Below are 25,940 nucleotides of genomic sequence, written 5' to 3' on the forward strand. Positions count from 1 at the left end.
GTGTGTTTGTGATTCACAGGAAGCAGTGTCATGGTTCAGTTCACACACTACAGTGAAGAACGGTGGAATCGGTGTGGTGGGCCTTTCTAAGGGAGGTGAATATTCAATGCTGATGGCATGGCTATGCCCACAGGTACTTTGTAAAAATACCTTTCCATGATTTTATTGGTCCATTATACGAACACGTAGTGGTGTGCGTGCGCGCGCGCGCGCGTGTGTGTGTGTGTGTGAGGGATATGGGAGGTGCACGGCCTCTCTCTATGTCTTTCTCCCGTCCTTCCATTTTCTCTCTTTTCTTGTTATGGATGGTTCATGCAACAGTGTTCCCTTTGCATATCTGTCAATGTATATTATATATGTGTGTGTGTGTATGTGTGTGTGTGTGTGTTGTAGGTGTATATATTTTATTTGTGTACATACTCACACGCGCGCGCGCACACACACACACATATATATGTGTGTGTGTGTGTGTGTGTGTGTGTGTGTGTGTGTGTGTTGTAGGTGTGTATAATTATTTGTGTACAAACTCACACTTTGTGTGTGTGTGTGTGTGTGTGGCTGTACCTGTTTGAGAATGTGTGTCTCTGTATCAGTGTATGTAGTGTCCATCATGTAAACATTATCGAATGAATGTATCGAGTAATGATAGGCTTAATAGCGCTGCTAAATATGCAGAATGTTATTTTGTGAGAGAAGAGACGTGAAGGATCAGGAAGACTGACCAGGCCGGTCACGCTGTATTTCAGGTGGTGAAGGCAGCTGTGACCATCAACACTGCGGGTTGTCACTCAGTGTATGACTTACATCGAAAGGACGGAACGATTGTCTGCAAAGGAGTGAAGTAAGGTTTCCTGTTGTGTCTTCTCTGCAGCGTTTTTTTTTCTCTATTTCTTTCTTTCTTTCTTTTTAATTATCATCATCTCTTGAGTAATAACAAGTTCACGCGATATTGTTAGCGTACATGGTTATTCCAATGCAGGTTTCTTTTCTTAATTATTGATATCAGCAGATCTTTATTTGATTCGTATCTGATTCGTGGAGGAAGGTGGCAGAATGGTTAAGACGCTCAGCTGCCAATACAGAGAGTCCGTGAGGGTGTGGGTTCGAATCCCGCTCTCGCCCTTTCTCCTAAGTTTGACTGGAAAATCAAACTGAGCGTCTAGTCTTTCGGATGAGACGATAAACCGAGGTCCCGTGTGCAGCACGCACTTGGCGCACTGAAAAAGAACCCATGGCAACGAGAGTGTTGTCCTCTGGCGAAATTACGTAAAATGAAATCCACTTTCATAGGTACACAAATATGTAAGCATGCACTCAAGGCCTGACTAAGCGCGTTGGGTTATGCTGCTGGTCAGGCATCTGCTCAACAGATGTGGTGTAGCGTGTATGGATTTGTCCGAACGCAGTGACGCCTCCTTGAGAAAGTGAAACTGAAACTGAAACTATTTGATTCGATGTGCCGATTGATGGGTTGGCACACTTGTCCGTTGATGAAATGACCAGTGTGCCTAATGTCTGGTGTCTGTCGATAACTTCTCATTTATATGGCTTGGATTCTTCTTTCCAAATGTGCTGCGAGGATCCCCGTTTTGCAGGCATGTAGAAATATGCGTACTCAGTACGCAGGTAAAATATTTCATCTGTTCGTGAAACTTCTGCCTTTACAGAATCCGCCCTGTTCTTTAGCAACAATGGAATCTACTCAGAATCCAGTCAGAATGATTTTTGACCCACTTGTGTCAACAAAGGGAGTCTATGTGATAACCCGGTTTCGGTTATGTGTGTGAGTGCTTTTGTGTGTGTGCCTATGTGTCCAGGGTAAACTTTAACTTTGATTTTTGACGTAGAAATAGAAAACATTCTTTTTTGTTGTTGTTTAAATAGGAACTTCTTTTGCTCAGTATGGAAGTTACATTGACACACACATTTCTCAAATGCACCTGGTCGAGGAGTGTTATGTTGAATAAGTAGTTATCTTTTGTATCCAGGGGCATAACTCTCTTAAAACAGACCTCACTCATCACCAACATTACATTCTAAATTATGAATATGTGCATGAAAAGGTTTTTGTGCTATATACTCAATGTGATGCTCTTGCACTGTCTACATTCGCCCAAGTTGTCTTTTTCGGAAAATACGAAATCGTACACAGATCAATAAGTATTCAATATTATGCACGTGCTCGTTCCCGATAGCTTATCACTTATATGGGCTTGTTCACAATTAAACGAAAAGAAAAGAAATACAAATGATGGACGGAACACACAAAAATGCGTTGGGATTGATCATTAACATTCGCTCATATTTGATTAAACGAACCAGGATGGTTTGCTAAGCTGTCTTTTTCTGTGGTTGTCAACCGTTTAACTTTTTCAAACGACTGATTCAATCTGATTCTCTTCTTTCTGAATTTCTCTATATTCGCCTTTGTTACGATTAATTAGAGTGACACATTAATTCCGTGTCCTTTTTTCAAATTTAAATTATTTACTTGTATTCTTGTTAACAAGGTCCTTATTTGTACTCAACCGTGTGTTTGCAGGGACAAGGTTTTTATTTGTATTCAGCCGTGTGTTTGCAGGATCAAGGTCCGTGTGTTTGCAGGATCAAGGTCCTTATTTGTACTCAACCATGTGTTTGCAGGATCAAGGTCTGTGTGTTTGCAGGATCAAGGTCCTTATTTGTACTCAACCGTGTGTTTCCAGGATCAAGGTCCTTATTTGTACTCAACCGTGTGTTTGCAGGATCAAGGTCCGTGTGTTTGCAGGATCAAGGTTTTTATTTGTATTCAACCGTGTGTTTGCAGGATCAAGGTCTGTGTGTTTGCAGGGACAAGGTTTTTATTTGTATTCAACCGTGTGTTCGCAGGATCAAGGTCCTTATTTGTACTCAACCGTGTGTTTGCAGGATCAAGGTCCTTATTTGTACTCAACCATGTGTTTGCAGGGACAAGGTCCTTATTTGTACTCAACCGTGTGTTTGCAGGGACAAGGTTTTTATTTGTACTCAACCGTGTGTTTGCAGGGTCGACGCAAGTAAAGCTAAGCCAACAGAAAGAGGATTCGAAACCACAGACTGCCTTCCAGTCACCAGAGATGATCTCATCCCTGTGAGTCAAACACACACACACACACAAACACACACACACACACACACACACACACACACACACACACACACACACACACACACACACACAGATTGGGGGATGGGGCTGACGAGCACGTGTGTTTGTGGGTCAGGTGTGGGAGAGTTCAGCCCACGTCCTGATGCTGGTGAGTGACGATGATGAGGCGGTGAACGTGGAACTGGCCGACGTCTGTCACAGCATGTACCCTGAGGATAAGAGACATCTGATGGAGGTGGTTCACTATCCAGGGGCAGGTCACCTACTGGATCCACCGTACACCCCTTACTGCAGTTTCTGTTTTCACCCTACTTGGAGTAAGTGTGATGAGAGAGTTTGTGGCTGGGAACACGTGCATCCCGTTTTCATTGCAAAATCAGTGACACTGCAAAAATAGACCAAGACACAAATAACAAGTCATAAACATCAATAAGAACTACTGTAGTCTGACTACAATTCTGTCTGTTTTTCTGTTGTTTCTTTTTTTTCTCTCAATAGTAAATCTGGTATCACTGTAATCTGAAAACTTTATCAACTTGAACATTATATGCGATGTGTATGAAAATACTTTGCGATAGTCATAATGAAATAATATGTATTGAGAAAACAGAACCATCAAGGCAATGGAGAAAAAAAAACTTGGTGTGATTGTATCGTTCTCTGTGTCTGTAATATCTGTGTATTTTATATTACCAAGAGCATCAGTTAATGTATTAGCTCGTCGATTCATTATTGCGTTGTTTAATTTATCTATATCATGTAGGTTTTCATTGGTACAAAACATAGTTGAGCTACCATGCACCGGTATAGTTCTGGTTAGCTGTTCCATGGAGCTGGTGATATCAACAGATTTATTTCATATTGAATAAATGCTAACTTGAATTGGTACGGTTTTTTTCTGCCATTTTTGTTGTTTGTATGTCTCAAATGAAATGTGAACGAAGGCGCTAGATTCTGAGTTCCCTTTTTTTCTGTAACTCATCTTTTTTATGAAAATTGATGGAAAGCGATAAGCAGTGATGGCTTCAAACTGAGTGTCCGAAGCTATTGAAATTGTTTGGGTTTTTTTTTTTTACTTGAGCTGTCAGTGCACAAAAGTACACTGGAAAGCGTCATTGCTCCGATGTTTTGAAGAACGTCTACTTCTTTATGGAAATAATTCCATTCTTCAAAGTTTTTCTTTCACAAGTTGACCATTCACCAGAAGTACAATTCAAAATCATCCCTCCAAAAGACAAAAGTACACGTAATCAGTCACAAAAGTGTTAATGTATTTATTTCTTTGTCTCACATAAATCTCCATTTATGCACTTCCGCAGTGTTTCTGTTTCGCCGGAATAGATGCAGTAAATGTTAGTTAACTCACTCAGTACGACCAGTCCTCGCTTCTCCTCTACACAGACCCTTCAGATGTCCAGTGGGTGTCTGAATGACCCAACCTTTAGCTTCCGTCGTCAGAATTGTGGTATTCTTTGTCAACATTCACCTCTTCAGTATAAGAGCCTTCCGCTTGTAATATTTTGATGATGGTAATTGGCGTGAAACCGCTGTTAACGTCGTCTCTTTCGCCGTTCGTATGGAGAGAGTTAATCTGTATGAGACATGACCAATAGCAGACGATAATCAAATGACACAGCTGATGAAGACCACAACAAACATTTTGTCACACTATTTCACGTCAGGAGGAATTCGTCACATGTCCACCCCAGATGAGAATGCAAGTTGTTGTTTCTGTCTTTTCACAGATCTGGAAATGCGGTGGGGCGGTAACCCAACTGACCACGCGGCTGCACAGGAAGATTCCTGGAAACGGATACTGACATTTCTGAAAACCCATCTTTCGTAAAAATTAAAAAATAAAAAAGATCAGGGCATGAAAGGCCACAGACTTTGGGACTGTTTTGTTTGTATTGATGATGATGGAGGGGGAGGAGGACGATGACGATGACGATGTTGCTATTGAGGTCCATTTGGTCCATTTTGTACTCTACGCTTCCTGTCATAATGATATCCCGGCGTTAACCAGGCCCGAGAGAGACAGACACTTGCAGTGTTGGTCAAGTAATTAGAGAAACACACCCAAAGACGCATCCTTGAAGTGGATGACACTTGACTGTGTGGTCCCAGTCTCCCCATTTAAGATCCAGAAAGCCATAATTAGGCAAATTCCAATTGTTGGAACACACATTTGGGTTTTAAGACGGCATGACATTGTTTTTTCTTCCTCACAATGAAGAAAAATAACGAATTCATGACAGAACACATACAGTGATACTAACTACACCATCGACTTGTTTACTGCATATGAATATTTTTAAGTGGATACTGAATTAACAAGAATGAACATAAAAGAAAAATTGAATCGACAGGTTTAGTTTTGCAAAGCCTGGTGTACGTACACCAGTCTGGACAGATCTGGAGAACACGGCTTGCGGTGTGGTAGAATCGATGGCCACCCCTCCTTTACCGTGGACTCAAAGAATTTCTTAAATAATCAAGATGCGTCTAAGTCACATAATTTAAACGATGTTATCACCTCGAAAAATCAGTTCATCACGCTGGTTTGAGTTGTTCATTGGTAGATGGGTTTTAGCACTGTGAGTAAATCTAATTGCTTCCGATCTGAACGTGCAAGGTTTGTACCCACTAGACTGCCTTTTTTCCAAGCTAAATGATATTAGATAAAGAATACATTTTTCTTTTTTTTTCTAATGATTCCTTTACTGGATAAAGTGACTATCACAAGTGAATCTTCAATCTTCAAGACCTTTCCTCTCTTATCGTAATATTGGTTTGATATTCCATGGTGGAGGAAGTTCCATTTACAATGTTTGTTTTGATTTACAATATTTTAAAATCTTCTCTTCTAATCAAGGAAACTATGTTGTTGTTTTCTAGATCGTATAAATATACGTTTTATTATCTGGACTGTTATCCCAGATTTTTCCACCAGAGTATAGGAAGGTGAACTTGTACAAGCAATATGTTTGTTTGGATTAAAATAACATGTTGCTGTGTCTGTGGTCATTTTTAAAGCTTCCCTTCTCTTTTTAGGAACATATCCATACATAACGTAATACACGCAAATTGCTTGTTGAAATATTGTTGAAGAACAGCCAGTCGTGGAAAAATGATATTCTGGGTTGTTTATAGTCATTAGGGAGTCGGGATGCTAGACTTAGGGAACTTTCGGTACTCCATTATACATATTTTGAATGATTTTCAAATTCCTGTTTCTACAGCTGTTCTATAAAGTTGTTAATTGATGACTGACTGGAAGAACGTGTGCACAGAAAAAAATTCTTCCGAATTGCTAACTGAAGTATTTTGTTTGAAAGACGTTCTCCTATGTCGTGTACTCAGGTCAACATTGATCTTTGTGAATAATAATCACCCTGTGTTTTGTGAACTATTTTCATTCACACAGAATTCTGGATATCTTTATTTCTTTCTACTGAGGAATAGTAGTTTGATTTTTGTTGTTGTTGTTGTCATATTGATACAGTAATTCTCTCATTTTTCGGAGTATTTTAAGAAATGTGAATTTATTCAGTCCAGTAATCAAGTCTCTGAATGTGATCTTGAAGTTTATCTGTTTGTTTACAAGCTCCTGGATCAGTTTTATGTTGCATTTCCATTTCTCTTATCAGTGCATGCTGTTGAAATAAGCAGGGAATAAAAGTGACCCTAAAACGGATCCCAGTAGAATTCCTTGTTTGACAGACAAGAAGTTTGCTTATTTACTGATGCCAGCTGTTTCTGTCAGAAGGAAAAGATTGCATGCCATGAATGGGCTCTTGTGTTGAACCATTAGCTTCACGTTTGTGTACATGTGTACACTCTCATGCGAGATGTGTGAAAGTCCGTGTACCTTGTTCTAGTTGTGTGTGTGTGTGTGTGTGTGTGTGTGTGTGTGTGTGTGTGTGTGTGTGTGTTTACTGAGCTTAAAAACGTGACAATTGCTTATTATGAATGTGCAATATACAGGATGAATGTACAGTGCAATATGTCTAATGCTAACGTCCATATTCTAAATATATTTCTGTTAATAATTACGATGTCAAAATTAATTGCAATGTTTTAAAAGCGAATATGTGAAATGCTTTTCTTTGAGAACATATGTTTATTATTCTTGTTTAATCAAGTAATCCGCGTGTGAGGGGTGGGTGGGGGGTTGGTGGGTGCGGGTGTGTGCTGATTATCTGGTTGTGGTTTTCCGCAATTTATCTTTATTCTTATCTTATCTATTATAATCAGTGTGCAATATAGTAGGCTATGCTTATACAATTATATTCAAATAATGTCTCTTAATTATTTCTGTTTTTACATTAAGAATACTAGTTATTCTATTGAAAACACCAGGAAATGTGTCTTTCAAAAGCTGCTAAATTGGGTCTGCATTAATTTTGTCAAATTCACATTACAGATGTATATTTTTTCCAAGAAGTATCAGCAGGTCAAAAACTGTGTCTGTGTTTACCTTTTGAGCAATGCAAAGCAGTACCATGCTTTCAGTTATTTAAATGTTGGTACATGTTACATATTTTACCCTCAGTAATTCTTCAAACCAAAAGTGTTTTGAATGTTTGCATCTCCAGAATATGTGCTCAATGTTGTCCTTTTCATTCCTACAAAAATCGCAATAATTATTATCTACAGCCCCATCTCTTCCAGGACACTATTTGTTCCAAGGATTCTATGTAACATACGCGCTGCAGCTATTTCAGCTCGGTGTCTTGAATTTTGTTTATTTTGTTACATTTTTCATAATAAAATTATCATGTAATGTTCCATATCTTCGTTAGAATGAGTGTCTTGCAATCGCAGATTTCCAGCCAAAAACACTGCTTTTCTAGTGCGTGCAGTTTTGTTGTTGCTGCAGCTGCTTTCAGTCTGCTGCTGAAGAATCTTGAAGAATGGAGGTAGGTCAGCTGCAGCAGATTATTTCTCGTTCCTTTTTTCTCCTCAAACCCCAAACATGTTTCAGTTATGAATGAAATAATGAACTGCACTGATGAGATCTGTTTAGTTTTGCATTGTACATGCTGCTGTCACGAAAAAGGAAATAAATTCAATGAGGAGGACGAAGATTTGACTTGGGAGTCAAATTTTAGATAACGGATGCGCTCTCTCTCTCTCTTTGTCTCTGTGTTCCACACACTCTATCTCTCTTTCCCTCTCTCTCTTTCTGTGTCTGTCTGTCTATTTGTCCCTCTCCTCCCCTCTCCTTCTTTGTGTCAGTATCCTTGTTTCTCCTCCTGCCAAAAGTTAGTCTTCAGACTTAAAACTTCACAGATTAGGTAACACTGATGGAAAAACAAAACACAATATGAGAGAGAGGGGGGGAGCGCAAACACATAAAAACAAACGTGTGCACACGTTCCACAAACATACATCACACACACACACACACACACACACACACAAGCTCGAATGGACACAAATAAAATACATACCAACAGTCCACACATGCTCGCTCATTCGCGCACAACGCCAGGTGATAACAGAGCATGTCTGTGGTCTGAAATAAACTGCAGCCAGCTGTTCACTGCCGTGTGGCCTCACTCACCACATCGTCCCATCATCCACGTCAGCAATGCGCGCGACCTCTGTCTGGTTCAAGCGGAAACAGGCGGCACGACTGCGCGCGCAATTAGCGGGCAGAGTTTCACTCTCCCTTTTGACGTCACAGCTGTATTTAAGGAATCTGCAACACACGGCACTTTCCAGTGAGACAGTGGAACGAACGGGTGTGGACTGAGACACAGTTGACCTGAACTGGATATAACTGAAACATTGGTGGATATGGGTAATTTCTCTCTGACTGTCTCTGTCACTGTCTCTTTATCTGTCTCTGTGTATCTCTGTCTCTCTCTCTCATTGGGGAACTATTGAAGTATGGATGTAAAACTGAATTGATTTTAGATTTCTTTGTAACGTTTTTCAACGCTCTTTTCGATAAAGGAATTTATCCCCAAAACTGGACTGAGTCTATTGTTCTCCCCCTGTATAAGAAAGGAGATGTAAATAATCCGAGTAATTACCGAGGTATCTCTATTTGCGACACAACTAGTAAGATGTATTGCACAATTATTAATCACAGACTGCAAGATTGGGTTGAAAATAATAACATTACTGGAGAATATCAAGCTGCATTCAAACGCAATTATTCTACTGTAGATCATATGTATACTTTGATGGCATTTATACAAAAACAATTTTCATTTAACCATAAACTATATGTTGCTTTCATTGATTTTGAAAAAGCTTTTGATTCCATAAATAGAAGTATATTATGGCCTATTCTGTTAAAATATGGAGTGAGAGAGAAATTAAGTGTATAATGAGTATGTATGATTGTGTGAAGATTAGAGTTAGGTGTGGGGGGAGGATGACTGACTTTTTACAGTGCACAAGCGGTGTAAAACAAGGTAACGTTTGTAGTCCGATTTTGTTTTCTCTCTTTATTAATGAATTGATCCATGAAGTTGTGAATAATGGTAGACATGGTGCACAATTCACTACTGATCTTTTACAGTTGTTCATTCTGCTTTTGGCAGATGATGTTGTTTTAATGTCTGGAACAGTAACTGGTCTTCAAACACAACTTAATAGTCTACATAGAGCAGCTACAGCTCTGCAGTTAAATGTGAATATGTCCAAAAGTAACATCATTGTATTTAGCAAGGGTGGGTATTTGGGAGCAAGAGAACATTGGGTCTATGAAGGAGTAGCTATGCCTGTTGTGAATATATATAAATATTTAGGTCTTTATTTTTCAACAAGACTGAGTTTTACTGTTGCTTGTAAAGATCTTGCAAGCAGAGGAAAGCGTGCGGCATTGTGCATTATGCAAAAGTTATCTAGTTTAGGTAATCAATCTTTTGAAGTGTTTATTAGATTATTCGACTCTCAAGTTCAACCTATTACTCAATATGGCGCAGAAATATGGGGTCTTGATAATGCTGCAATGTATTGTGAGAAAGTCCATTTGTTTATGTTAAAAGAAATTTCTGAAAGTATCAATAGAAACTCCAAACAATTTGATATATGGTGAAACAAATAGGTATCCAATACATCTGTACTCAGCTGTGAGGTGCATCAGGTACTGGCTGAAATTAACACGATTAGATGAATCAAGATTACCCAAAAAAGCTTATGTTGTGTGATTCGGATGTAAGGGGCAAGATTAATTGGGTAACAAAATAGGTTTGGGATTTGTTTGGCTTAACCAAGGAGTGGGGGATATCTCAGGATTTATTCGTAGTCTCTGCACCAGACTAATTGATTGTAGATGGCAAGAATGGAATGCTCATGTGCAAGAAAGTGATAGATTTCATGTGTATTATCAGATCAACTCTTTACATTGTGTCCCAACGTATTTATCCATGAATTTGGCAAAACATTTAAAATATGTCATGACAAGATTTAGGTTTCGGCTTTCAGACATTGCAGTTCATCATTTTCGATACACACAGCTTAGTGATCATGATCTTATTTGTCCATTGTGCACAAATGCAGAAGAAAACGAATTACATTTCATGTTTTGTTGTCCAAAGTTATGTGAACTAAGGTATAATTTCATTCCCCAGAAATATTACTCGCAGCCTTCTTTGTTTAAACTAGTTTTGCTTATGACGTCACGTAGTGAAGAAGAAGTCAGACAGTTTGCAACTTATCTATACATAGCATTCAAAATCCGGTCATTTAGTTGTTCCTGTTTATCAATCTAGGTATTGTTTTGTTTTATTGTATCATATAATGTATGTCATAATGTTTTCGAAATAAGTTTACACACCACCCCTTCATAAGGGGCTAAGGCCTTTTTTGAATAATCCACCAGAATCCGAATCCAAATCTCTCTCTCTCTCTCTCTCTCTCTCTCTCTCTCTCTCTCTCTCTCTCTTTCTCTCTCTCTCTCTCTCTCTCATAAAATGCAACTGTACGATAGTCGTGTCCAAGACCACCAGGACAGTACTGAAGTTAACTGCTGTCCTGACTACCTGGGCTAGAATGTCATTCAAGTGGAGAGTTTCTTGGCCAGGTTACATTCCCACTATCTTAGCCCAAAGGGTTTGGGGACAGTGGGTGTTGAGATGCAGCCCTGAAAAGCAATGCAGCCTTGCCTCCTAATTTCAGACTCATGGTCCTTCACATAAGACAAAGCTACAAATGACTTCCCATTGCAGCTGAGAAACCATTCATCACACAGCCCTGTTGGTCCAACTGTAAACAAGTCAATCTCTAGTGCAAGCCCAGTGTTCAGTAGCATCTATACATATTGCAGAACTACAAAAATAAAACATAACCAATACCAGAGTTAATGAGTGAAGTAACAATGGATATTATCTAAGTTGTGTGTCCTAATGGTAAAATGTTTTGTATTGTACTTTGTTACTCCACTGTCAATATATTCTTTTATTCAATGACGATTAACTCACTCTCTCTCTCTCTCTCTCTCTCTCTCTCTCTCTCTCTCTCTCTCTCTGAAAACTAATTGAAAAGGTATATGATCACAACATCTGTTGCAGGGCTCTTATCACTTTGTTTGTTATTAAAGCTCTTAATGCTTCTTCTAATGAGATACGTCCTTCCAGCAAATCTGACAGTTTTTGTTAGTTTGTGTTCAGCATCTCCTATTTCATGTATCTTCTGTTTTTCTTTCTGTGTACAGAATTTCGTGAAATACCTTCTGATCTTCTAAGACCTCTTTCGTTTCATTAAAGTAATTTCCATGTCTCGTACCAGCTTTCACATCTGTTTGTTTACGAAATTTGACGTTTTTCCATAGAACAGGTTTCGTTTCAGCGTGATGCCTTCCCATCCATTTTAGTTTTCTTTTGTTCATTTGATTTTTCTGATTTCTTTAAGAGTGTAAACCAGCTTCACGTTTACATGATTTATGTTGCAGTTTCAAAGTGTTGTTTTCAAGATTTGTACCAGACGTTTCTATTGCGATTGTCATGGATTATTGTTAGTGATATTATTTCCATGATTAACCTGTTCCAGAACAGCTGATCTGATAAGGAAAATTGAATTTGGCCATTTTTAGAAAATCGTGTATTGTATGTTTTAATTGGATATTGTTTTCTAATTAATTAGTTAATTGATTACAAAGAATATGTCGAAATAATCATAGAAACAGCTTGGTAAAATATATAAATAGATTATTCGTTAATTAATTAATCTGATAATCTATTTAATTAATTAATTAATTAATTGATAATCTTTCTTTTTTTTTCAAAGCTGTTTCTTTTATTATTTCTACGTATTCTTTGTAATTGAGAAGCTAGGCGTAAAATTTCCAAAACCATCTACTTTGATCGTGTTGCCTTCTCTGTCTCTGTCTCTGTCTCTCTGTCTCTGTCTCTGTCTGTCTCTTACATTTTTAGTGACACAGCACCGTCATTGCTTTTTCTCTACAAGGAACCCCTACATTTTCTCTCTGTTCCAGGTCATCAGATTGGCAGCCACGTTCTAAAAGCCAAACTTACAGCTTTCGTCAGTGGTTCCACTCGATTCTATGGTATGAATGGCTCTTGTTGTATATTTCTGTGTTGACTTTACCCATAATGATTATATCAAAGATATAATAATGATAATGATAACAACAACAACAACGATGATAATAATAATACTTAACATTATCATGATAATATTTATTATAATCATGATAATGATGATTATGTTTTTGATTATGATGATGATGACAACAATAATCCGTGTTTGTTGAACGTGGTAACTCACTCCAGGGGCATGCTCACCACGCTTTACAGTAATACGTAGGCAACGAAAACAACATCATGAGATGAAATAGCACATATCATACAATAAAATGATAAACCGTGGCAAAGGAAGGACATTTTGTACTGAATGCATGCCACAACCAAGAGTCAATGCAGTGCTCAAAGGAATGATGTAACATGGTATTGTTTCATTCATGTGACAATATGCCTCACAGCTGAAATCCCCGTGTTTTGTAGCTTATCTGAGCACTGTTTAGGGTAATCAACCTTAGAGACGAGTCCAACAATTGTCGCAGGTAGTTGTCTTTACCTTACATATTGATTGGTATGTTTGTTTAGTTTGGTGTGTGATATTCCTTTGGTACAGATACAACTTTATAAGATGTGATTATAATGTAACAATTCACTCACAGATTCTTTGATTCTTCACAGCATCGGCGTGTTCAAGAAAGCAAAGTACCATGTTACAGCGGATTTCCGTGCAGCACCCCACCCATCACCTCCACGTGTCCTCCCAACCAGACCCCATACAGGTCACACCCAAGGTCAGCCTCTTTGACCAGAAAGTTCACATCAAAGTTCAAGGACTTCCAACGAAGGCCAAGGTCACGCTGCATGCCACGACACAGGCACAGTGGCACAGACAGCCTGTGACATTTACCTCGTGTGGTCACTACGTGTCCAGTGAGGAAGGTGACCTTGATCTGAGTCGAGATGCTTCAGTTGGAGGAGTGTACACAGGTATTTTAAGTTGAAAACGAACGTAGGAGAGACAGGCTTTTTTCCGACATGTATGATCATGTCTAATCAACCCCTCTAATATGTCTTGTGAAGTATGTATATTTTCAAAGGGATATGTTCCTGGAATATTTGACACAGCCCAAAGCCATTTACTGGAGTCTGTTTGTTGTTGTTGTTGTTGTTAAGTTAAGCTGTATATAGTGCTTTCTTGGATTTGATCAAATAGGTTTCAGATAAAAAGCAAAACACGATGTGTGTTCTCTCTTTTCACCTTGATTTGTCCGGGTTCAAAGAATTGGTCATTGTCAATGTATCTAAAATTAAGTGTCCAGTTGTTCAAAGTCAGCTCGAATATTTTGTTTTCCAAAGGCATTGCTTTTCACCTGTGCTTAAATATTCACAGTGTGACCATGAAGTTTTCCCAGAAAGCCAGTCTTTTTATAACTCTTGGTATAGTTTTATATGGAATTTGGTGGCTGACTGCATTTGGATAAAGAAAAAAAAAGATATCAAATTATGTTTAAACAATCACATCTGATGATCTTCCTCAGTCAGGTGTGTCAACCCAGTTTCCCACATGTGTGTCAGGTGTGGACCCTATGGGACCGTTCTGGAGTCTGAGCCCCTGCCCCTCTGGCCCTCAGAACGTCCGCATGCTGGTGAAGAACGGGGAAGACCCTGTCCTGTACACGCTGTCCCTCTATCTGGGTCACTGGTCTGTGGAGGATCTGGTTTTCAAGGAGACGACCCAGAAACCTCTATACAGCACCACAGTGACCAGGTTGAACAGGTCGGCAGACGTGAGACGGATACCTGTGAAGGAAGGGGGTGTACGGGGAGTGATGTTCTTGCCTCCTGGTGAGTGAGTCTGTCTTCAAGATTAGAAACATTACTTTGAATGAAATGTGGACCTCTCTGTCTCTGTCTCTGTCTATGTCTCTGTCTGTCTCTCACCTTCCACCCCTCCACCCTCTCTTTCTCCATTCCTCCATTCCTCTCTCGGCATAGATGGCTGAGAACTATTTTACATACACTTTTCTTTTCCTTTCCTTCTTTTTTTAGCACTTAAGAATATGTTGTAATAATTCTGGCCAGCTACCAGATTCATCTCTGAGTCTTTCCATCCAGCAGAAATCAAAGAATGAAAGTTTTAAGGTTGGCTGATCAATGAACATTGCACGAATCTGGATGGGGACGGAAGTCCAATAAGAAGGGGACAAAACAACATCTGACGAAGTCTCAGGTTTCTCGGACTTTGTCTAAATCGACCACAAAACAGGTACACTGACTGATTGCAAGCAAGTCAAATGTGTATGAAAAGAACCCACGTGATGTTAACATCCGAAAATATCCATGCAAAAAAATGTTGTTTTGTTTCAGTCAGTGAACATCCGCTAACTCTTTTAAGACGTAATGAACGAACGTTGGTGCTGCAGGAGACGGCCGCCACCCAGGTGTGATAGACATGGCTGGTACCATGTCAGAGTTCCGTGCTGCTCTGCTGGCATCGCATGGCTTTGCTGTGCTGGCGCTGCCTTATTTCAAGTTTCAGGATCTGCCCGCCAAACTTGAGGATGTCCCGTTTGACTACTTTGAGGTGAGATTGTCAAGTTCATGAGTTTTTGACGTGTAATCATCTCAGTTTAAACACCGAGTCATCCACAGTTCTCTGGATGACGAAATGTTCACACTGGTTGGCAGTTACCTTCACTCAATTAGGTGGACGAGCGTTATATTCCACGAGCAATGCATCAAGTGTTTCTAATCAGCTTAAAGATTTCTACTTCTGATCCACTGTGTTCCTCTGCGCTCATGCACTGCAGTTCCCATATGACATTCTTTGTATTTATTTATTTATTTATTTGTTTATTTATTTATTATTATCATCATTTTATTATTATCATCATTACTACTACCTTTTTTATATTATAATTATTATTTATTCATTTATGTAAGCTTATCTATTATTTATTCACCTTCTCAAGGCCTGACTAAGCGTGTTGGGTTACGCTGCTGGTCAGGCATCTGCTTGGCAGATGTGGTGTAGCGTATATGGATTTGTCCGAACGCAGTGACACCTCCTTGAGCTACTGATACTGATACTGAAACATTCTTTGTATTGGTGGCCTTTTACATGCACATGTACCAACTTTAACCACATTTTTATGCCGGTAAAGTGTATGCTGTTTATGGATGTTTCCTTAAACCACAAAATGCAGATATGGATTACATATCTTAAAGGCATATATTAGATCCCCATCAAGTGTGCGTGCAAGCAGAAGGTTCAGATGTTGTCAATTATGCATATATGTTAAATGTCTGAACCACTCATGTGCGTGCATGCATGCGTGCGCGCGTGCCTCTGTGTGTGTGTGTGTGTGTGTGTGTGTGTGTGTGTGTTTGTGATTCACAGGAAGCAGTGTCATGGTTCAGTTCACACACTGCAGTGAAGAACGGTGGAATCGGTGTGGTGGGCAATTCTAAGGGAGGTGAATATTCAATGCTGATGGCATGGCGATGCCCACAGGTACTTTGTAAAAATACCTTTCCATGATTTCATTGGTTCATTATACGAACACGTAGTGGTGTGCGTGCGCGCGCGTGTGTGGTGGGGGGGTGAGGGGGGGATATGGGAGGTGCGCGGCCTCTCTCTGTCTCTATCTCTTCCTCCCGTCCTTCCATTTTCTCTCTTTTCTTGTCATGGATGGTTCGTGCAACAGTGTTCCCTTTGCATATCTGTCAATGTATATTATATATATGTGTGTGTGTGTATGTGTGTGTGTGTGTGTGTGTGTTGTAGGTGTATATATTTTATTTGTGTACATACTCACACGTGCGCGCGCACACACACACACATATATGTGTGTGTGTGTGTGTGTGTTGTAGGTGTGTATAATTATTTGTGTACACACTCACACTTTGTGTGTGTGTGTGTGTGTGTGTGTGTGTGAGTGTGTGTGTGTGTGTGTGTGTATGGCTGTACCTGTTTGAGAATGTGTGTCTCTGTATCAGTGTATGTAGTGTCCATCATGTAAACATTATCGAATGAATGTATCGAGTAATGATAGGCTTAATAGTGCTGCTAAATATGCAGAATGTTATTTTGTGAGAGAAGAGACGTGAAGGATCAGGAAGACTGACCAGGCCGGTCACGCTGTATTTCAGGTGGTGAAGGCAGCTGTGACCATCAACACTGCGGGTTGTCACTCAGTGTATGACTTACATCGAAAGGACGGAACGATTATCTGCAAAGGAGTGAAGTAAGGTTTCCTGTTGTGTCTTCTCTGCAGCGTTTTTTTTCTCTATTTCTTTCTTTCTTTTTTTTTAATTATCATCATCTCTTGAGTAATAACAAGTTCACGCGATATTGTTAGCGTACATGGTTATTCCAATGCAGGTTTCTTTTCTTAATTATTGATATCAGCAGATCTTTATTTGATTCGATGTGCCGATTGATGGGTTGGCACACTTGTCCGTTGATGAAATGACCAGTGTGCCTAATGTCTGGTGTCTGTCGATAACTTCTCATTTATATGGCTTGGATTCTTCTTTCCAAATGTGCTGCGAGGATCCCCGTTTTGCAGGCATGTAGAAATATGCGTACTCAGTACGCAGGTAAAATATTTCATCTGTTCGTGAAACTTCTGCCTTTACAGAATCCGCCCTGTTCTTTAGCAACAATGGAATCTACTCAGAATCCAGTCAGAATGATTTTTGACCCACTTGTGTCAACAAAGGGAGTCTATGTGATAACCCGGTTTCGGTTATGTGTGTGAGTGCTTTTGTGTGTGTGCCTATGTGTCCAGGGTAAACTTTAACTTTGATTTTTGACGTAGAAATAGAAAACATTCTTTTTTGTTGTTGTTTAAATAGGAACTTCTTTTGCTCAGTATGGAAGTTACATTGACACACACATTTCTCAAATGCACCTGGTCGAGGAGTGTTATGTTGAATAAGTAGTTATCTTTTGTATCCAGGGGCATAACTCTCTTAAAACAGACCTCACTCGTCACCAGCATTACATTCAAAATTATGAATATGTGCATGAAAAGGTTTTTGTGCTATATACTCAATGTGATGCTCTTGCACTGTCTACATTCGCCCAAGTTGTCTTTTTCGGAAAATACGAAATCGTACACAGATCAATAAGTATTCAACAGTATGCACGTGCTCGTTCCCAATAGCTTATAACTTAAATGGGCTTCTTGACAATTAAACGGAAAAAAAAAGAAATACAAATCATGGATGGAACACACAAAAATGCGTTGGGAGTTTATCATTAACATTCGCTCATATTTGATTAAACGAATCAGGATGGTTTGCAAAGCTGTCTTCTTCTGTGGTTGCCAACCGTTTAAGTTTTTCAAACGACTGATTCAATCTGATTCTGTTCTTTCTGACTTTCTCTATATTAGCCTTCCTTACGATAATTAGAGTGACACATTAATTCTGTGTCCTTTTTTTCAAATTTAAATTATTTACTTGTATCCTTGTTAACAATGTCCTTATTTGTAGTCAACCGTGTGTTTGCAGGGACAAGGTTCTTATTTGTATTCAACCGTGTGTTTGCAGGATCAAGGTCCTTATTTGTACTCAACCGTGTGTTTGCAGGATCAAGGTCCTTATTTGTACTCAACCGTGTGTTTGCAGGATCAAGGTCCGTGTGTTTGCAGGATCAAGGTCCTTATTTGTACTCAACTGTGTGTTTGCAGGATCAAGGTCCTTATTTGTACTCAACCGTGTGTTTGCAGGATGACGCGAGTAAAGCTAAGCCAACAGAAAGAGGATACGAAACCACAGACTGCCTTCCAGTCACCAGAGATGATCTCATCCCTGTGAGTCAAACACACACACACACACACAAACACACACACACACACACACACACACACACACACACACACACACACACACACACAGAGATTGGGGGATGGGGGTGACGAGCACGTGTGTTTGTGTGCCAGGTATGGGAGAGTTCAGCCCACGTCCTGATGCTGGTGAGTGACGATGATCAGGTGGTGAACGTGGAACTGGCCGACGTCTGTCACAGCATGTACCCTGAGGATAAGAGACATCTGATGGAGGTGGTTCACTATCCAGGGGCAGGTCACCTACTGGAACCACCGTACTCCCCTCACTGCAGTTTCTGTTTTCACCCAACTTGGAGTAAGTGTGATGAGAGAGTTTGTGGCAGGGAACACGTGCATCCCGTTTTCATTGCAAAATCAGTGACACTGCGGAAATAAACCAAGACACAAATAACAAGTCATAAACATCAGTAAGAACTACTAGTCTGACTACAATTCTGTCTGTTTTTCTGTTGTTTGCTTTTTTTTCTAACAATAATAAATCTGGTATCACTGTAATCTGAAAACTTTATCAACTTGAACATCATATGCGAAAAATACTTTGCGATAGTCATAATGAAATAATATGTATTGAGAAAACAGAACCTTCAAGGCAATGGAGAAAAAAAAAACTTGGTGTGATTGTATCGTTCTCTGTGTCTGTAATATCTTTGCATTTTATATTACCAAGAGCATCAGTTAATGTATTAGCTCGTCGATTCATTATTGCGTTGTTTAATTTATCTATATCATGTAGGTTTTCATTGGTACAAAACATAGTTGAGCTACCATGCACCGGTATAGTTCTGGTTAGCTGTTCCATGGAGCTGGTGATATCAACAGATTTATTTCATATTGAATAAATGCTAACTTGTATTGGTACGTTTTTTTCTGCCATTTTTGTTGTTTGTATATCTCAAATGAAATGTGAACGAAGGCGCTAGTTTCTGAGTTCCCTTTTTTTTCTGTAACTCATCTTTTTTTATGAAACTTGATGGAAAGCAATAAGCAATGATGGCTTCAAACTGAGTGTCCGAAGCTATTGAAATTGTTTGGGTTTTTTTACTTGAGCTGTCAGTGCACAAAAGTACACTGGAAAGCGTCAATGCTCCGATGTTTTGAAGAACGTCTACTTCTTTATGGAAATAATTCCATTCTTCAAAGTTTTTCTTTCACAAGTTGACCATTCACCAGAAGTACAACTCAAAATCATCCTTCCAAAAGACAAAAGTACACGTAATCAGTCACAAAAGTGTTAATGTATTTATTTCTTTGTCTCACATAAATCTCCATTTATGCACTTCCGCAGTGTTTCTGTTTCGCCGGAATAGATGCAGTAAATGTTAGTTAACTCACTCAGTACGACAAGTCCTCGCTTCTCCTCTACACAGACCCTTCAGATGTCCAGTGGGTGTCTGAATGACCCAACCTTTAGCTTCCGTCGTCAGAATTGTGGTATTCTTTGTCAACATTCACCTCTTCAGTATAAGAGCCTTCTGCTTGCAATATTTTGATGATGGTAATTGGCGTGAAACCGCTGTTAACGTCGTCTCTTTCGCCGTTCGTATGGAGAGAGTTAAACTGTATGAGACATGACCAATAGCAGACGATAATCAAATGACACAGCTGATGAAGACCACAACAAACATTTTGTCACACTATTTCACGTCAGGAGGAATTTGTCACATGTCCACCCCAGATGAAAATGCAAGTTGTTGTTTCTGTCTTTTCACAGATCTGGAAATGCGGTGGGGCGGTAACCCGACTGACCACGCGGCTGCACAGGAAGATTCCTGGAAACGGATACTGACATTTCTGAAAACCCATCTTTCGTAAAAAAGAAAAAAAAAAGAGCAGGGCATGAAAGGCCACAGACTTTGGGACTGTTTTGTTTATATTGATGATGATGGAGGGGGAGGAGGACGATGACGATGACGATGTTGCTATGGAGGTCCATTTTGGTTTGGGACTGCGTGACAAGGCTGTACTCTACGCTTCCTGTCATAATGATATCCCGGCGTTAACCAGGCCCGAGAGACACAGACACTTGTCGTGTTGGTCAGGTAATTAGAGCAACACACCCAAAGACGCATCCTTGAAGTGGATGACACTTGACTACACCATCGACTTGTTTACTGCATATGAATATTTTTAAGTAGATACTGAATTAACAAGAATGAACATAAAAGAAAAATTGAATCGACAGGTTTAGTTTTGCAAAGCCTGGTGTACGTACACCAGTCTGGACAGATCTGGAGAACACGGCTTGCGGTGTGGTAGAATCGATGGCCACCCCTCCTTTACCGTGGACTCAAAGAATTTCTTAAATAATCAAGATGCGTCAAAGTCACATAATTTAAACTATGTTATCACCTCGAAAAATCAGTTCATCACCCTGGTTTGAGTTGTTCATTGGTAGATGGGTTTTAGCACTGTGAGTAAATCTAATTGCTTCCGATCTGCAAGGTTTGTACCCACTAGATTGCCTTTTTTCCAAGCTAGATGATATTGGATAAAGAATACTTTTTTTTTCCTAACGATTCCTTTACTGGATAAAGTGACTATCACAAGTGAATCTTCAAGACCTTTCCTCTCTTATCGTAATATTGGTTTGATATTCCATGGTGGAGGAAGTTCCATTTACAATGTTTGTTTAGATTTACAGTATTTTAAAATCTTCTCTTCTAATCAAGGAAACTATGTTGTTGTTTTCTAGATCGTATAAATATACGTTTTATTATCTGGACTGTTATCCCAGATTTTTCCACCAGAGTATAGGAAGGTGAACTTGTACAAACAATATTTTGTTTAGATTAAAATAACATGTTGCTGTGTCTGTGGTCATTATTAAAGCTTCCCTTCTCTTTTTAGGAACATATCCATACATAACGTAATACACGCAAATTGCTTGTTGAAATATTGCTGAAGAACAGCCAGTCGTGGAAAAATGATATTCTGGGTTGTTTATAGTCATTAGGGAGTCAGGATGCTAGACTTAGGGAACTTTCGGTACTCCATTATACATATTTTGAATGATTTTCAAATTCCTGTTTCTACAGCTGTTCCATAAAGTTAATTGATGACTGACTGGAAGAACGTGTGCACAGAAAAAAATTCTTCCGAATTGCTAACTGAAGTATTTTGTTTGAAAGACGTTCTCCTATGTCGTGTACTCAGGTCAACATTGATCTTTGTGAATAATAATCACCCTGTGTTTTGTGAACTATTTTCATTCACATAGAATTCTGGATATCTGTATTTCTTTCTACTGAGGAATAGTAGTTTGATTTTTGTTGTTGTTGTTGTTGTTGTCATATTGATACAGTAATTCTCTCTTTTTTCGGAGCATTTTAAGAAATGTGAATTTATTCAGTCCAGTAATCAAGTCTCTGAATGTGATCTTGAAGTTTATCTGTTTGTTTACAGGCTCCTGGGTCAGTTTTATGTTGCATTTCCATTTCTCTTATCAGTGCATGCTGTTGAAATAAGCAGGGAATAAAAGTGACCCTAAAACGGATCCCAGTAGAATTCCTTGTTTGACAGACAAGAAGTTTGCTTATTTACTGATGCCAGCTGTTTCTGTCAGAAGAAAAAGATTGCATGCCATGAATGGATTCTTGTGTTGAACCATTAGCTTCACGTTTGTGTACATGTGTACACTCTCATGTGAGACGTGTGAAAGTCCGTGCATGATAGGTTGTACCTTGTTCTCGTTGTGTGTGTGTGTGTGTGTGTGTGTGTGTGTGTGTTTACTGAGCTTAAAAACGTGACAATTGCTTATTATGAATGTGCAATATGTAGGATGAATAATGTGCAATATGCAGGATGAATGTTCAATGCAATATGTCTAATGCTAACGTCCATATTCTAAATATATTTCTGTTAATAATTACGATGTAATAATTAATTGCAATGTTTTAAAAGCGAATATGTGAAATGCTTTTATTTGAGAACATATGTTTATTACTCCGCGTGTGGGGGGTGGGTGGGTGCGGGTGTGTGCTGATTATCTGGTTGTGGTTTTCCGCAATTTATCTTTATTCTTATCTATTATAATCAGTGTGCAATATAGTAGGCTATGCTTATATAATTATATTCAAATAATGTCTCTTAATTCTTTCTGTTTTTACATTAAAAATACTAGTTATTACCTGCAGTGTGTGGATGTATGTATGAAACGGTGTATGTGATATTTTTTTTACATTTGTGTCTTCGTAATATTCGTAAAAGCTGTTGTTGACTTTTTACAGTTATGGTCCCCATGTTGTTTACTTGTCTATGTTGTGGTAATGCACCTGACCAAATTTCTCCAGTTGGAGATAATAAAGTTATTCTTATTCTTATTAATGTGTGTGTGCAAAGGGGCGTTACAGCAGAGCCCATGTCTGTTTGGAATTGTCTTGTTTTTCATTGATCGTTCTTTAATTCCACAACTATTTACTACACATAATATTACACCAGGACAACAAATTTATACGACACCACTAAACACAAGTGTGTCAGACAAAGCTGTAAATACCAACAGTTTATCAGACAACACTGTAATCACAAACACTTTTTCAGACAACACTAGAAACACCAACAGTGTGTCAGACAAGACTATAAACACATTAAACACCGTTAGTCTGTCAGTCAGTCAGTACAGAATTTTCATGTTTCTGGTGATGTCTGAGTTGTATGCTGACAGACTGTCGCTGTCCATATCTATTTCCTGCACGTGTATGTTTGCGCGCGTGTGTATATATATGTGTGCATTCGTGTATATATGTGTCTGTGCGTCTGTATTTGACATGTGGTTTCCTGCATATGTTATGTTTGCGTGTGTGTATGTGTCAAACCCAAACAAAAACATTCATTACTGTTTACTGTTTTCATATCGGGACATATTTGTCTCTCTCTCTCTCTATCAATCTCTCTCTCTCTCTCTCTCTCTCTCTCTCTCTCTCTCTCTCTCTCACCGAAACAAAGACCTTAAATATGTACACAGTTTTCTAAGTTCAAGACTGAATTCAGTTATTGATTTCTAACTTTTTTTTGGTGGAGTATGAATACTTTATTGACTGGGGGGGGGGGGGGGGGGGGAAGAGATGGATCTCCCGATTCATCAAACCAACAACAAATGTGGACACTACATATCAAAATACATTCATCCTCACAGTTTTAAGTGTAAAGTCAGCCTTATTTGCTAATTTATCGACTGGTTATTTATCTGTTTATTTCTTTCTTTACTTACTGACTGACTAAATAATCCACGTCAATAATAATAATCATCATCATAATCATAATTCATAACAGAGAGAGAGAGAGAGAGAGAAGCACGTGCACGCCAGCACGCATTTCCGCGCGCACGCACATGCATACACAACAAGCAATATGTGTCCACGAGACACAGACGGACGCGAGAAAAGGAATGGTCTACGGGAGGCAATACATACTATCTTGCAACGATACATGCATGGATTGCCTCCCGTCGACATAGGGTGTGTTTGTGTGTGTGTGTGTGTGTGTGTGTGTGTGTGTGTGTGTTTTGTTGGGGTTTTTTGTTGTTGTTTTTTTTTTTGGGGGGGGGTTGTTTCTTTGGGTTTTTTTCATAATCCGTTTTCAATCATTTTTATTCTAATCTGTACAGAATACCATTCTTTGAGAAAATTACATTCTAAAGTGAGTGTGTGTGTGTGTGTGTGTGTGTTTGTCTTTGTCTGTGTGTGTGCATGTGTCTGTGTTGAGTGTGAGTCAACCCAATCTTTTTTTTTTTTTTTTTTTTTTTTTTAGTCTTCCCAGAGAGATATAACGTGTCATGTTAAAAAAAATTGTTAAAAGAAAAAAAAAGAGGAAAGATCCCAGCCTCATCTCTAGAAATGATTCACATCCACCTACACCCTGCCAAGGAAAAAAAAAAACCTTCAAAATTAATGTGCAAATCAAAACCAAAAAGTATTGAAACCCGAACCCCCTCAATTTTTTTTTTTTTTTTTTTTTTTTTTTTACACGAAAAAGAACAGTTCGTTTTACCCTCTTCGATCCCATTTCAGTATGTACCATGTTTGTTTGTTTTGTTTTTTTTTTGGGGGGGGGGGGTTGTTGTTGTTGTTGCTGTTTTTGGGTTTTTTTGTTTTTGTTTTTCGGTGAGTTTTTGGTTTTTTTTGTTTTGTTTTTTTTTGGGGGGGGTTGTTTTGTTTTGTTTTTTACTAATTGGTTTATCAGTCATTTTGGAGAAGGTTCACCTAGTTTTTTAATGGAAGATATTCCCAATTGAAAACCAATGTTTAAATTAAATAACCTTGCCATCCCCCCCACCCAGCCCTCCCCCCTACACACACACACACAGAGTAACGGTCAACTTTTTGCAAGGAGATGTCCAACCCACTTGGGAAGACGAAGGTGGCCCTGAGAAGGGCCTGATGGGGAGGGGAACCGAGGCAGGCTCCTCACTTCTTGGCCGGCTTCTTGGCAGCGGCCTTCTTGGGGGTCTTGGGCTTCTTGGGCTTGGCTGCCTTCTTGGCTGGAGACTTGGCTGCCTTCTTGGGTTTGGCCGCCTTCTTGGCTGGAGATTTTGGCTTCTTGGCAGCTGTCTTCTTAGCCGGGGACTTTGCCTTCTTGGCAGCGGGCTTCTTGGCCTTGGCAGCGGCGGGCTTCTTAGCAGCAGCCTTGGGCTTCTTGGCTTTCTTGGGCTTGGCAGCCGCCACCTTTTTCTCTCCCATGCGGAAGGAGCCAGAAGCTCCAGTGCCCTTGGCCTGCTTCAGAGTGCCAGCCTTGACCCCAGCCTTCAGGGCAGTTTTCAGACGAGCGTTGATCTTGGTGACCTCAACGCCCACCTTGTAGTTGGCCATGATGTACTTGAGGATGGCCTGGCGGGAGGAACCACCGCGCTCCTTCAGGGAGGTGACGGCAGCGGCGATCATGACGTTGTACTTGGGGTGCTCTGCAGGCTTGGCCGGCTTCCTGGGCTTGGCGGCCTTCTTGGCAGGGGCTGCTGTGGCGTCAGACATGGCGAAGAGCGCGTTACACGAAGCAAGAGAGGTCGTTGAAGCTTGGAGTTCCTGCTCGCTGGCTAGGCAAGATTGTGAATGAAGCCCCGACGGCGGCTGAACGGTATTTATGCAGCGCTAGCGAACTGCAAAGACAGCGCCGCGCGGGCGCGAGCAAACTGGCCCTCGCGAGGCCTCGATTGGGCAAAGTTGTGTTTGTTGGTGTTTGTTTCATGGTGGTTATCTCATCGAAAACAATAACAACACACACATATAGCATATCACTAGAATTGTCAAAAAATTATCTTTCTTTTGGTATATTCAGTGAGACTGTATTCATTCTTGGTAAAAAGAAATCTTCAAATAAAGTTATTCTTTACGACCAGCTGAAACGAGTTCGATGCACAAAATTATTCATTTCACTCAGAATTTCGGTACTGTCAGTGTAAATATGTTTTGAACAAATTTTTGGAATGCTTATCTAGCCAATCATGCAAGTTGTTTGTTTCGG

The 25,940-nt window shown here is 39.6% G+C and overlaps 3 protein-coding genes across 3 annotated transcripts in view; 2 read left to right on the forward strand and 1 right to left on the reverse strand.

Annotated features, from left to right (window-relative positions):
- Positions 1–3,113, forward strand: part of LOC143296656 (bile acid-CoA:amino acid N-acyltransferase-like) — a 35,564-nt gene extending 32,451 nt beyond the window's left edge. Inside the window, exon 4 of the mRNA XM_076608685.1 lies at positions 3,025–3,113. Coding sequence (XP_076464800.1) covers positions 3,025–3,113 — 89 coding nt within the window. The remainder of the gene's footprint in view (positions 1–3,024) is intronic.
- A 10,221-nt stretch (positions 3,114–13,334) lies between these two features.
- LOC143296657 (bile acid-CoA:amino acid N-acyltransferase-like) lies at positions 13,335–20,312 on the forward strand. The gene is made up of 6 exons (XM_076608686.1): positions 13,335–13,614; positions 14,203–14,472; positions 15,051–15,211; positions 18,366–18,449; positions 18,579–18,720; positions 20,197–20,312. Exons 1-6 carry the CDS (start codon positions 13,335–13,337, stop codon positions 20,295–20,297), a joined length of 1,038 nt encoding a protein of 345 aa, XP_076464801.1. The 3' UTR covers positions 20,298–20,312.
- Positions 20,313–24,889: 4,577 nt separating this feature from the next.
- Positions 24,890–25,486, reverse strand: LOC143296351 (histone H1.2-like). The gene has a single exon (XM_076608229.1). The coding sequence runs from the start codon at positions 25,448–25,450 to the stop codon at positions 24,890–24,892; it is 561 nt and encodes a 186-aa protein (XP_076464344.1). The 5' UTR covers positions 25,451–25,486.
- Positions 25,487–25,940: the final 454 nt, after the last annotated feature.

Source organism: Babylonia areolata, chromosome 21, assembly GCF_041734735.1.
Source record: "Babylonia areolata isolate BAREFJ2019XMU chromosome 21, ASM4173473v1, whole genome shotgun sequence".
Classification (NCBI taxonomy): domain Eukaryota; kingdom Metazoa; phylum Mollusca; class Gastropoda; order Neogastropoda; family Buccinidae; genus Babylonia; species Babylonia areolata.